This window comes from Hyla sarda, chromosome 5 (assembly GCF_029499605.1).
Source record: "Hyla sarda isolate aHylSar1 chromosome 5, aHylSar1.hap1, whole genome shotgun sequence".
In the NCBI taxonomy this organism is placed as follows: Eukaryota; Metazoa; Chordata; class Amphibia; order Anura; family Hylidae; genus Hyla; species Hyla sarda.
In genome coordinates, this window is record NC_079193.1 from 32,242,499 (window position 1) to 32,256,981 (window position 14,483).

At 44.7% G+C, this 14,483-nt stretch overlaps 1 protein-coding gene across 1 annotated transcript in view; it reads right to left on the reverse strand.

Moving 5' to 3' along the window:
• Positions 1-14,483, reverse strand: part of CUBN (cubilin) — a 219,464-nt gene that overhangs the window by 4,907 nt on the left and 200,074 nt on the right. The window contains 4 exon segments of the mRNA XM_056519174.1: positions 990-997; positions 1,170-1,335; positions 4,350-4,525; positions 13,294-13,441. Of these exon segments, the coding sequence (XP_056375149.1) occupies positions 990-997; positions 1,170-1,335; positions 4,350-4,525; positions 13,294-13,441 (498 nt within the window).

Below are 14,483 nucleotides of genomic sequence, written 5' to 3' on the forward strand. Positions count from 1 at the left end.
CCCCAGTAGGTAGTTTGCCCCCCCCAGTAGGTCGTTTGCCCTCCTGTAATTAGTTTGCCCCCTAGTAGGTAGTTTGCCCTCATGTAGTTAGTTTGCCCCCAGTAGGTAGTTTGCCCCCCAGTAGGTCGTTTGCCCCCCAGTAGGTCGTTTGCCCCCCCAGTAGGTCGTTTGCCCTCCCCCAGTACGTCCTTTGCCCCCCTGTAGGTCGTTTGCCCTCCTGTAGGTAGTTTGCCCTCCAGTAGGTAGTTTGCCCTCATGTAGTTAGTTTGCCCCCCAGTAGGTCGTTTGCCCTCCCCCAGTATGTCGTTTGCCCCCCAGTAGGTCGTTTGCCCCCCAGTAGGTCGTTTGCCCTCCTGTAGGTCGTTTGCCCTCCTGTAGGTCGTTTGCCCTCCTGTAGGTAGGTAGTACCTATATACTGCACTGTGTCTGTGGCCCTGTTGTCTGTAAAAATGTTACTCTGCTCCTACTTCTCCTGCGCCCGTGTGCTGCTGAATAGCTCCCCTGTCCATAACACGGCTTCTTATGGAGCAGCATGTGAGGATACATATCAGTTTGCTTCCTCTATATCAGTGCTCTTCAACTTGCGGACCTCCAGATGTTGCAAAACTACATCTCCCAGCATGCACGGACAGCCAACAGAAGGCTATCTGGGCCGAAGGCTGTCTGGGCATGCTGGGAGTTGTAGTTTTGAAACAGTTGGAGGCATCCTGGTTGGGAAACAATGACATGTGTAGAGAGGATAATGTCATTTTTTCCAGCTGAGACTTGGAACATTACAGTTCGCGAGTTCGCTCTGTGCGTAATGACGGGCGATACGGGGGACGGAGCAGCGTGACGTCATGGTGCCGCCCCTCGTGACATCACGGCCCGTCCCCTTAATGCAAGTCTATGGGAAGGGGCGTGACAACCACCACGCCCCCTCCCATAGACTTGTATTGAAAGGGGCGGGCCGTGACATCACGAGGGGCGGAGCCGTGACGTAACGATGCTCCGGCCCCTGTACCGCCCATCATTACGTGCAGAGTGAACTCGCTCTGTGCTGTAATGAGAGCGCGGTGCCGCAGCGGGACCGCAGCGATCTGACATCTGATCCCCTATCCTTTGGATAGGGGATAAGATGTCTAGGGGCGGAGTACCCCTTTAACCTTCAGACCTGCAACTTTACTTACCTTTTGGAGATGATGTCCAAGTTATTTCATATCCATTTCCAGAAATGACAGTATCAGATTTGAAAAACAGATGAAGAACATTATTTTTAGGAAATATTGGGTTCGGGAAAGCGGTATTACAATATGTATCAAGAAGCGGGGAATCACGAGTGCTGCCATTTCTCACCTGCAAATGACAAGATGTATGAATTTCACTTATTTTAATATTACATTTATACCAAAATTAGAATGAAAGTATTAAAGGGGTTATCCAGGATAAAAACTTTTTTTCATATATCAACTGGCTCCAGAAAGTTAAACAGATTTGTAAATTAGTTCTATTAAAAAATCTTAATCCTTTCAGTACTTATGAGCTGCTGAAGTTGAGTTGTTCTTTTCTGTCTAAGTGCTCTCTGATGACACCTGTCTCGGGAACTGTCCAGAGTAGAAGCAAATCCCCCATAGCAAACCTCTTCTACTCTGTGCAGTTCCAGAGACAAGCAGAGATGTCAGCAGAGAGCACTGTTGTCAGACAGAAAAGAACAACTCAACTTCAGCAGCTGATAATTATTGGAAGGATTAAGATTTTTTAATAGAAGTAATTTACAAATATGTAAAAAAGAAAAGGGAATTGTACCATAACCTCAAGGCCAATATCAGATTTACTGATACATGATGGATAATTAAAGGAACCGTGCTTCATATTTATGATGACAGCAATAGATATATTTATTAACATACATATAACATAATATGATATATTGTAAAATCTCCTTTCACAGGGCCCTTGTGAGGAGATAAATGCAATAGATGATTGTTAAAACTTAAAACATAAAACAGCACCACTGTGTGCAATAATCAGAGGTAAAGTCCGTTAATCCGACGTTTGTTAGTTCAGAATGTAAACTTATCACAGTCGGCAAATGAAGATAGTGTTATATGCGGACTCCGGTCCATGCATTGGACAACAGTAGAATATATTTACCAGCTGGATGGATTAGCCAGATTAATATTTCCAGAGTATTGGTGCCGGAAATCACCCGTCCAAAACGGGGTCTGGATGCGCTGTGTATGGGCGCTGGTGTGCGCTCCTGCGGCTGGTCTGCCTGCCACAGACCTGGTGGAAGCCGCTATTGATGGTAAGAAGAAACACAGCTTGCAGACATCCGATGGCCAAACCTTGTGGAATTGCTTGGTGTCTGACGTCAGTCAGGTAAGTAGGCTGGATGGATGGCAACTGCGGCTGTAGTAGACAAGCAATGTCGGACTTGTAATAGCGGAGATGTTTGCTAATAGACGTTTGAAATCACAGTGGTGCGTTATTAATGCGTTAGTTCAAGCTTCTAGACGCGTTTCGACCTATTATAACGACCCTTTCCTCATTAGAAGTATATGAGGAAAGGGTCGTTATTACAGAGTACTCTGAAACGCGTCTAGAAGCTTGAACTAATGCATTACTAACGCACCACTGTGATTTGGATGGTCTATTAGCAAACATCTCCGCTATTACAAGTCCGACATTGCTTGTCTACTACAGCCGCAGTTGCCATCCATCCAGCCTACTTACCTGACTGACGTCAGACGCCAAGCAATTCCACAAGGTTTGGCCATCGGATGTCTGCAAGCTGTGTTTCTTCTTATCATCAATAGCGGCTTCCACCAGGTCTGTGGCAGGCAGACCAGCCGCAGGAGCGCACACCAGCGCCCATACACAGCGCATCCAGACCCCGTTTTGGACGGGTGATTGCCGACACCAATACTCTGGAAATATTAATCTGGCTAATCCATCCAGCAGGTAAATATATTCTACTGTTGTCCAATGCATGGACCGGAGTCCGCATATAACACTATCTTCATTTGCGGACTGTGATAAGTTTACATTCTGAACTAACAAATGTCGGATTAACGGACTATACCCCCGATTATTGCACACAGTGGCGCTGTTTTATGTTTTATATTTTAACAATCATCTATTGCCTTTATCTCCCCACAAGGGCCCTGTGAAAGGAGATTTTACAATATATCATATTATGTTATATGTATGTTAATAAATATATCTATTGCTTTCATCATAAATATGAAGCACGGTTCCTTTAATTATCCATCATGTATCAGTAAATCTGATATTGACCTTGAGGTCATGGTACAATTCCCTTTTCTTTTTTCCAAATTTATATTACACTTAAGGTGGAGGTGTTCAGCCATATTGTACCTCGGCTAATTAATTGTGAGCTGCACTGCCAGTTGATATATAATTTTTTTTTTTCCTGGAATACCCCTTTAAGTTGCGCAAAATGACAGTAAACGCACTGAAAACCAAATGTAGTCGATATCAGGCTACGTTCGGTTCACTGCACTCTGGCCCGTATGACAACAAATACCCCGGACATTGGCTATTTCTCAGGTGTGAATGTAGCCTGAGGCTATGTTCAGATGGCGGAATTTCCTTGCGGAATTCCGCTGAAGAATTCTGTCAGAAATTCCGCCAAAATTTACTGCCCATTGACTTTAATGGGATTCCTTTGTCCCGCAACGGCAATTCCGCTTTCCACAAAATTTAAAGACCTGTCTTTAATTTTGTGGAATTCCGCAAAGGAATCCTAGTTAAGTCATCAGCAGAATTCTGCGCTTTGAGAACTCAAAATTCTGTCGGAATTCCGCAATTCTGTTCAGCAAGCTTTGCAAGAACGGAAATTTGTGCAGAATTTTGGCTATTCCGCAGTTTGAACATAGCCCTAGGGTAAGGTCAAACTTAGAGCATCCGCAGCGTATTTGACGCTGCGGATGCGCTACTGAGCCTCCCTATGGTCAGCCATGTTTCCTCCTGAGTTGTCTGCTCGTAGCAACAATCCGCCAGCACAGAGGGAGCTGCGAGTCCCGTGTGGGCATGTGCAGTTTACTCAAAGACATTGCGGCCGCTGTAGACGGCTATGCATTCTGTGCGGGGTCCGCAGAATGAATGGACAGGTTAATTCTTTCCACGGACATTGAATTTGGAATTTCCTCGCCGAAAACATCTACCATGGAAATTCCGCCATGTGTGCAGCGCAGCAGAATCCTGTTGAATCTCAAAGGGAAACTGCTGCAGCAGAATTTCCGTGCAGAATTCCAATGCGGAATTCCGCATGGAAATTTCGAAGTGTGAACATAGCCCTAGGGTTCTCATTCATATCAATGGAGACAGCAGTCAGGCAGAATTACTTCTAAGGAGTCAAAACATCCAAAATTTTCTAGGCGGAATGAATTGAAGAAGAGGGATATTGGGTGGTTCTCCGGAGCTCTGAGAATTATTTCACATTCCACTTTGTGTGGATAAGTCCCCGGCCAGCCTGGACTTTTTAGGTAACCGAATGACTGGTTGTATTCCCGGCTACAGTCTGTAAAAAGAAGAAAGGTTCATCATTCTCTAGAGCAGTGGTCTCAAACCGTGGCCCTCCAGATGTTGCAAAACTTCAACTCCCAGCATGCCCGGACAGCCGTTGGCTGTCCGGGCATGCTGGGAGTTGAAGTTTTGCAACATCTGGAGGGCCACGGTTTGAGACCACTGCTCTAGAGTAACTACAGGGTACATTGGTAATGGAACAATATGCACTAGGACATGTATAATACTATCATATATCACCAAATAAAACCTATGGCATTATATCAGATAAAAATAATAGACATGTTAATATGCTAAAATACAGAGGGGTAAATTGAAGCTACGAGGTCCAATACGGAATCTGCAAGAGGTCTCCCCCCCCACCCCACCCCCACCCCCTTACCATGTATCATTTATAGTCCTCGTGTCTGATCATGTGACAGTGGGCTTTTTGGCCACCGATCTTTGACCATGGAGGGTCTAGTCTTGCACCCCCCCACAGATGAGCACAGTACTGACCCCATTATTGTTCATTTGGCTTGTTTGGACAGGTGGCTACGTCTAGTACTGTGGCACAGTCCCATTGAAGTGAAGCCACTTATAGATAGTAGGAAAAATCTGAGCTTCTAATCTAGGCGCTGGTCCAGTAGGATAGAAATGGTGCAGACACACAGTATTTGTCCTAAAATCTGGTTTACTTGCACTACAGCAACGCGTTTCTGGTCCGTAACAGACCCTTCGTCAGGCATGATGCATCTAGCCTGATGAAGGGTCTGTTACGGACCAGAAACGCGTTGCTGTAGTGCAGATAAACCATTTCTAACCTACTGGAACAGCGCCTAGAAGCTCAGATTTTTCCTACTATCTATAAGTGTCTTCCTACCGGACATCGCTAACACCGGACGAGCCACGGCTGCAGATCCTAAGCTGTCAACACTATTACTAGACGTCTATTGAGGTGTTGTGCTCTGAGCGCAACCCCACTTGGTGAAGTGTAATTCCACTTATCATATGCATTGTGAATTTTGACATATTTCCCTAGGGGCTCGTATTCCTTTTTTTCTGCTTTTTCTGTGCCATAGAAGTGAAGGGAACTGAGTAGCAGTACCGGGCAAAGCCACATTCTTACGTGTGATGCTGTGGGGCCATCACTATCTAAGTCCTAGAGAACCCTTTTAATAGTTTGGTAATTACCAAAAATAGAGGCCTTCAGTGAATAAATAAACTCTACCAGTAGTAGTCTGGTAATAACAAGTTATCACTTAACCACTAAATCAGAGGGGCCAACTGCAGGGACCCCACCAATAGATAGAACAGGGTCACCAGATTGAACTGAGACAGATGTCGCACAGTTATTTAAAGGGGTATTCCAGGGGGAAAAAAAATTCTTATATCAACTGGCTCCAGAAAGTTAAACAGATTTGTAAATTACTTCTATTAAAAAATCTATATCCCTTCAATAATTATCAGCTGCTGAAGTTGAGTTGATGTTTTCTGTCTGGTGACAGTGCTCTCTGCTGACATCTCTGCTTGTCTTGGGAACTGCACAGAGTAGAAGAGGTTTTGCTTCTAAACTGGGCGGTTCCCGAGACAGGTGTCATCAGAGAGCACTTAATAGAAATAATTTACAAATCTGTTTAACTTTCTGGAGCCAGTTGAGATATATATATATATATATAGATAGATAGATATATATAAGTTTTTTCCTGGATAACCCCTTTAAGGTAGGGAAATTCTGGAATGATATAAAAAAAATTATATTGCGAATAAATTTGATAAAGATTTGACAATCAATACTGAGAATACAATACTGAGGGACATAAAGGGTGTTGGTCCTTTAGACAGATTGTTGGTTAAACTGTTTATTTGGGCAAAATACTTAATTGTTAAAAAATGGTTTGATCCCTTAGCCCCTAGTCTGAAGCAATGGTGGGAACTTGTAGAAAGGATAAAAAAGTATGAGAGACATAGGGTGAGGACCTCTAGGAAAAAATTGAAAGAATATGAATTATCTTGGGGAAAGCTGGTAGTGGTTGTGTGTAGGGATCGACCGATTATCGGTATGGCCGATATTATCGGCCGATAATCACGATTTTGGGCATTATCGGTATCGGCAATTACCTTGCCGATAATGCCCTGTCCCCTGCACCGCCCCTACCACACCGCGACCGCCCCCCGATCCGCCGCCACGCACCGCGACCGCCCCCCGATCCGCCGCACTGCGACCGCCCCCCGTAGTGCTGGGAGGTATAACGGTATGGATTTTTGCCCATACCGCTATACCGGTCGGGCCCCTCCCCCACCCTCCGAGTCAATAAAAAAAAATTAAACTTACCCGTAATGGGGGTGGTCCGGGCCATCCATCCTCCCTCCTGTAGTGTCCGGCGGCATTCCGGGTGGAGGGTGAACCGGTCCGGGCTGTCCTTCTCCGGCGGTCATCTTCTCCACTCTGGGCAGGCTCCGGCCTAGTACGCTGCATAGACGCCGCTACGCCGTGACGTCAGGTGCGTCGCTGCGCACGGGCGTCACTGCGTAGCGGCGTCTATGCAGCGTACTAGGCCAGAGTCTGCCCGGAGTGGAGAAGATGACCGCCGGAGAAGAGGGACAGCCCGGACCGGTTCACCCTCCACCCAGAATGCCGCCGGACACTACTGGAAGGGAGGATGGATGGCCCGGACCACCCTGACAGGTAGGGGAGAGAAGCGGGTGGTGGCGGCGGCGGCCTATGGCACCGCAAAAGCCACCACAGTGCATTGATTTAAAGCGCCCGCTTTAAATCAATGATCTGCAGCGGTGTCGAGGGGGGATAAATAGCCAATAGCTTATACCGGAATATCGGTATAAGTTATCGGCTATCGGCCCTAACCTCCACCGATTATCGGTATCGGCCCTAAAAAAACTATATCGGTCGATCCCTAGTTGTGTGTATTTTTTATTTTTTTCTCCCCACGCACAGGTCAGGGGTGGGAGGGAGGGGAGGGATTGTATTCATAATGTACCATCATAATCGGATTTTAATAATGTTTTGATATAAAGAAGAAATAAATATTTATAAAAATAAAAAAAACTTCCTCCATTCATTGACTACAGGACTGACAGGTAGTTGAGTACAGCACTCGGCTATCTCCCGTAGCCCCATATAGTTTGAATGGAGCAGCCGTGCACATTCTTCCATTCTAGTCATTGGCCTATTGGTCAGATCTATAGTGATCCAGCAGTTATGACTTCACATCTTAAGATCTTAGACAATCACTGATGTAGCCTACCCTACTTTAAAGAAGCCCATTCACATTACATGGAAGTTGTCCAAACCCACCTGTTTTGGTGGGACCAACAACGGAACTGATGTGTGTGTAAAAGGGTCTCCTGGGTGTCCCCCAATGACATATGCCAAGAAGGGCAAAAGGATCAGACATGTTGGATTTTAATATGCCCGATACTGTGTGATATAGTATATAGTTAGTACGGTCAAAAAAAGACATATGTCCATCAAGTTCAACCAGGGAATTGAAGGGTAGGGGTGTTGGGCGATATTGGGGAAGGGATGGGATTTTATATTTCTTCATAAGCATTAATGTTATTTTGTTCCAGGAATGTATCTAATCCTGTTTTAAAGCTGTAAATTTTTTCTGCTGTGACCAGTTCCTGAGGTAGACCGTTCCATAAGTTCACAGTTCTCATGGTAAAGAAGGCGTGTCGCCCCTTGAGACTAAACTTTTTCTTCTCCAGACGGAGGGAGTGCCCCCTCGTCCTTTGGGGGGGGTTTAACCTGGAACAGTTTTTCTCCATATTTTTTGTATGGGCCATTTATATACTTATATATGTTTATCATATCCCCCCTTAACCCGTTAAGGACCCAGCCATTTTACACCTCAGGACCCGGCCATTTTTTGCAATTCTGACCACTGTCACTTTAAACATTAATAACTCTGGAATGCTTTTAGTTATCATTCTGATTCCGAGATTGTTTTTTCGTGACATATTCTACTTTAACATAGTGGTAAAATTTTGTGGTAACTTGCATCCTTTCTTGGTGAAAAATCCCAACATTTTATGAAAAATTTGAAAATTTTGCATTTTTTTAACTTTGAAGCTCTCTGCTTGTAAGGAAAATGGATATTCCAAATAATTTTTTTTTTTATTCACATATACAATATGTCTATTTTATGTTTGCATCATAAAATTTACGTGTTTTTACTTTTGGAAGTCACCAGAGGGCTTCAAAGTTCAGCAGCAATTTTCCACAAAATTTCCAAACTCACAATTTTTCATGGACCAGTTCAGGTTTGAAGTGGATTTGAAGGGTCTTCATATTAGAAATACCCCACAAATTACCCCATTATAAAAACTGCACCCCCCAGAGTATTCAAAATGACATTCAGTCCGCGTTTTAACCCTTTAGGTGTTTCACAGGAATAACAGCAAAGTGAAGGAGAAAATTCACAATCTCCATTTTTTACACTCGCATGTTCTTGTAGACCCTATTTTTGAATTTTTACAAGGGGAAAAAGGAGAAAATGTATACTTATATTTGTAGCCCAATTTCTCTCGAGTAAGCACATACCTCATATGTCTATGTAAAGTGTTCGGCGGGCGCAGTAGAGGGCTCAGAAGCGAAGGAGCGACAAGGGGATTTTGGAGAGTACGTTTTTTTGAAATGGTTTTTGGGAGGCATGTTGCATTTAGGAAGCCCCTATGGTGCCAGAACAGCAAAAATCCCCCACATGGCATACCATTTTGGAAACTAGACCCCTTGAGGTACGTAACAAGGAATAAAGTGAGCCTTAATACCCCACAGGGGTTTCACGACTTTTGCATATGTAAAAAAATAAAAATTAAATTTCACTAAAATGTGTGTTTCCCCCCAAATTTCACATTTTTGCAAGGGTTAATAGCAGAAAATACCCCCCAAACATTGTAACCCCATCTCTTCTGAGTATGGAGGTATCCCATAAGTTGACCTGAGGTGTACTATGAGTGAACTACAATGCTCAGAAGAGAAGGAGTCATATTTGGCTTTTTGAGAGCAAATTTTGCTCGGGGGCATGTCGCATTTAGGAAGCCCCTATGGTGCCAGGACAGCAAAAAAAAACCACATGGCATACCATTTTGGAAACTAGACCCCTTGTGGAACGTAACAAGAAATAAAGTGAGCCTTAATACCCCACAGGGGTTTCACGACCTTTGCATACGTAAAAAAAAAAATTAAAAAAGTCACTAAAATGTGTGTTTCCCCCCAAATTTCACATTTTTACAAGGGTTAATAGCAGAAAATACCCCCCAAAATGTGTAACCACATCTCTTCTGAGTATGGAGGTACCCCATAAGTTGACCTGAAGTGCACTACGGGCGAACTACAATGCTCAGAAGAGAAGGAGTCATATTTGGCTTTTTGAGAGCAAATTTTGCTCGGGGGGCATGTCGCATTTAGGAAGCCCATATGGTGCCAGGACAGCAAAATTACCCCCACATGGCATACCATTTTGGAAACTAGACCCCTTGAGGAACGTAACAAGGCATAAAATGAGCATTTACCCCCCACTGGTGTCTGTCAAATCTTTGGAACAGTGGGCTGTACAACATTTTTAATTTGCACAGCCCACTGTTCCAAAGATCTGTCAGACACCAGTGGGGTGTAAATTCTCACTGCACCCCTCATTACATTCCGTGAGGGGTCTAGTTTCCGAAATGGGGTCACATGTGGGGTTTTGTTTTTTTTGCGTTTGTCAAAACCGCTGTAACAATCAGCCACCCCTGTGCAAATCACCTCAAATGTACATGGTGCACTCTCCCTTCTGGGCCTTGTTGTGCGCCCCCAGAGCACTTTGTGCCCACATATGGGGTATCTCCGTAGTCGGGAGAAATTGTGTTACACATTTTGTGGGGCTTTTTTCCCCTTTACCTCTTGTCAAAATGAAAAGTATAGGGCAACACCAGCATGTTAGTGTAAAAAGTTTATTTTTTTTACACTAACATGCTGGTGTAGACCCCAACTTCACCTTTTCATAAGGGGTGAAAGGAGAAAAAGACCCCCAAGATTTGTAAGGCAATTTCTCCCGAGTACGGCGATACCCCATATGTGGCCCTAAACTGTTGCCTTGAAATACGACAGGGCTCCAAAGTGAGAGAGCGCCATGCGCATTTGAGGCCTAAATTAGGGATTGCATAGGGGTGGACATAGGGGTATTCTACGCCAGTGATTCCCAAACAGGGTGCCTCCAGCTGTTGTAAAACTCCCAGCATGCCTGGACAGTCAACGGCTGTCTGGCAATACTGGGAGTTGTTGTTTTGCAACAGCTGGAGGCTCCATTTTGGAAAGAGTGGCGTACCAGACGTTTTTCATTTTTATTGGGGGGGGAGGGAGGGGGGCTGTGTAGGGGTATGTGTATATGTAGTGTTTTTTACTTTTTATTTTATTTTGTGTTAGTGTAGTGTAGTGTAGTGTTTTTAGGGTACAGTCACACGGGCGGGGGATTACAGCGAGTTTGAGCTGCCGCGCAAAATTTGCTGCATCGCAAACTTGCAGCCCGATACTCACTGTAAGCCCCCTGCCCATGTGAATGTACCCTGTACATTCACAGGGGGGGGACCTCCAGCTGTTGCAAAACTACAACTCCCAGCATGCCTGAGAATGTTTGGGAGTTGTGGTTTTGCAACAGCTGGAGGCACACGGGTTGGGAAACACTGAGTTAGGAAACAATGTTTCCCAACCAGTGTGCCTCCAGCTGTTGCAAAACCACAACTCCCAAACATTCTCAGGCATGCTGGGAGTAGTAGTTCGGCAACATCTTTAGAGCCAGATGTTGCCGAACTACAACTCCCAGCATGCTTGGAGTTGTAGTTTTACAACATCTGGAGGACTACAGTTTGCAGACCACTAATACAGTGGTTCCCAATCTGTGCCCTTCCAGATGTTGCAAAACTACAACTCCCAGTATGCCAAAACTGTCCAGGCATGCTGGGAGTTGTAGTTCTGCAACATCTGAAGGGCCAGATGTTACAGAACTACAACTCCCAGCATGCCTGGACAGTAAGGGCATGCTGAGGATGTGTAGTTTTGCAACATCTGGAAGGGCACAGTGGTCTCCAAACTGTGTACCTCCAGATGTTGCAAAACTGCAACTCCCAGCATGCCCAGACGCCAAGGGCTGTCTGGGCATGCTGGGAGTTGTAGTTTACAGGGTCCTATTACAGCAATGCATGTCGCTTTACGGAGACGTGCATTGCTGTAAAGGGCGCGACCGCGGCTGAAGATCTACTCACCTGTCGCCGCCGTCTTCATCGTCTGGATCCGGGTCTTCAGGGACGAGGTAAGTACCGGGGCCGGTCCCCAGCACTCCCCCGTCCCCCGCCGCGTCCTCCAGTCTTCCTCCCGTCCTCTCCGGACTTTCAGGGGCCGGGCAGGACGGGAGGAAGTAACCGCCCCCCCTCCTGTGATTGGTCGGTTAACTAACCGACAGATCGCAGGGGATCGGAGGAGGTGGCCAGCTTGCCACCTCGCTCCGATACTTCAGCATGGTCCTGGCTGTCTGCGACAGCCGGGATCATGCGAAATTACCGGGCGGTCGGGTCCCAGAGACCCGATCAGCCCGGTATCGCCGCAGATCGCAATGGCGATTTCCCTTGCGATTTGCGGCGATCGCCGACATGGGGGGCCTACATGCCCCCCCTCGGCGTTTGCCCTGGATCCCTGCTGAAGGATTTCAGCAGGCATCCAGTTCCGATCTCTGCCCGGCGAGCGGCAGAGACCGGAAAACGCCATGACGTATGCATACGTCATGGGTCCTTAAGACCCAGGGTGTGAAGACGTATGCATACGTCATGGGTCCTGAACAGGTTAAACGTCTCTTCTCAAGACTAAACAATTGTAACTCCTTTAATCGCTCCTCATAGCTAAGATGTTCCATGCCCCATGTTCCATGCTACCGGAGCAGAAATAGCTGCTGGCTGTACAAGCATAGACTGTATATGGCTTATATGTACCATTGGTACCGTGTATCTACTGATACAATGTAGTATCTGCTCATGTGTCCATTGACATTAGCTGTAATAACATCTGTACCCCTGGCTGTAACATCTGTAGTCTAGTTTTTAGTTTTGTAGTAGTGTTGGGCGCAAATATTCACATTTCAAATTTTTATCAAGAATATTGCAAATTCGCGAATATATTCACTATATATTCGAAATTAAGAATATTCACTTTTTTTCCACATATTCGCATATTCCTTCTTTTCACTTGTGGGCCAACTAAAATGTAGTGTTGCTCGCGAATATTCGCAATGCAAATTTTATTTGTAAATATCGCATATTCGCGAATTCGCGAATATAGCACTATATATACGCAAGTACGAATATTGTTTTTTTTTATTTTTTTTCACAGTACACATTACAGTGATCATCCCTCTCTGCTTCCAGCTTGTGTGGTGTAAAGAAGGCTCTAATACTACTGTCTGAGACTGGTGTGCGAATTTTCGCATATGCGAAAATAAAATGCGGATATTAGGAATATGCGAATTTAGCGAATATATGACGAATATTCGTACATATATGCGCAAAATATCGCAAATTCGAATATGGTCTATGCTGCTCAACACTACTAAAATGATGCCAATACACTTGTCAGAGGTTATCAACAACATCCCTAGCAACCAATAGTAAAGTTGCCCCCACCCCCTCACTGTTTTCTTCCTTGCATATGCAAAGATTAGCATATGGGAATATAATGCATACGCGAAATTTACGAATATAGGACAAATATACGTCTATAAAAGAAATGCAGCTTACTTGAGATTTCATATGTAAAGCTTAGTCTGTTGCCAGGGATGTATTCCTGTGACTTAAATATTACAACAGCTGTACGTCCATAGGAATAAAACTCCGGTATCTGAAAGGTTTCATTGCCACAGTATCTGTGGACCTGTCCTCGGTCTCCCTGCAGACAAAAGACAAGTGTAAGGAAAAATAAGAGTAAGACGAACCAACACTGCCCAAATAATGATCACTGATCTCACTGAACAGAACTCGTATGTCCGTACAAGGATCACTGAATAGTCCATTATACCCCAGAGCTGTACTTACTATTTTGCTGGTGAGGTCACTGTTTACAAACATTACATTACTTATCCTGTACTGATCCTGAGTTATATCCTGTATTATACTCCAGAGCTGTACTCACTATTCTGCTGGTGAGGTCACTGTGTACATACATGACATTACTTATCCTGTACTGATCCTGAGTTATATCCTGTATTATACTCCAGAGCTGTACTCACTATTCTGCTGGTGAGGTCACTGTGTACATACATTACATTACTGATCCTGTACTGATCCTGAGTTATATCCTGTATTATACTCCAGAGCTGTACTTACTATACTGCTGGTGAGGTCACTGTGTACATATATTACATTACTTATCCTGTACTGATCCTGATTATATCCTGTATTATACTCCAGAGCTGTACTCACTATTCTGCTGGTGAGGTCACTGTGTACATACATTACATTACTTATCCTGTACTGATCCTGAGTTATATCCTGTATTATACTCCAGAGCTGTACTCACTATTCTGCTGGTGAGGTCACTGTGTACATACATGACATTACTTATCCTGTACTGATCCTGAGTTATATCCTGTATTATACTCCAGAGCTGTACTCACTATTCTGCTGGTGAGGTCACTGTGTACATACATTACATTACTGATCCTGTACTGATCCTGAGTTATATCCTGTATTATACTCCAGAGCTGTACTTACTATACTGCTGGTGAGGTCACTGTGTACATATATTACATTACTTATCCTGTACTGATCCTGATTATATTCTGTATTATACTCCAGAGCTGTACTCACTATTCTGCTGGTGAGGTCACTGTGTACATACATTACATTACTTATCCTGTACTGATCCTGAGTTATATCCTGTATTATACTCCAGAGCTGTACTAACTATTCTGCTGCTGGGGTCACTGTGT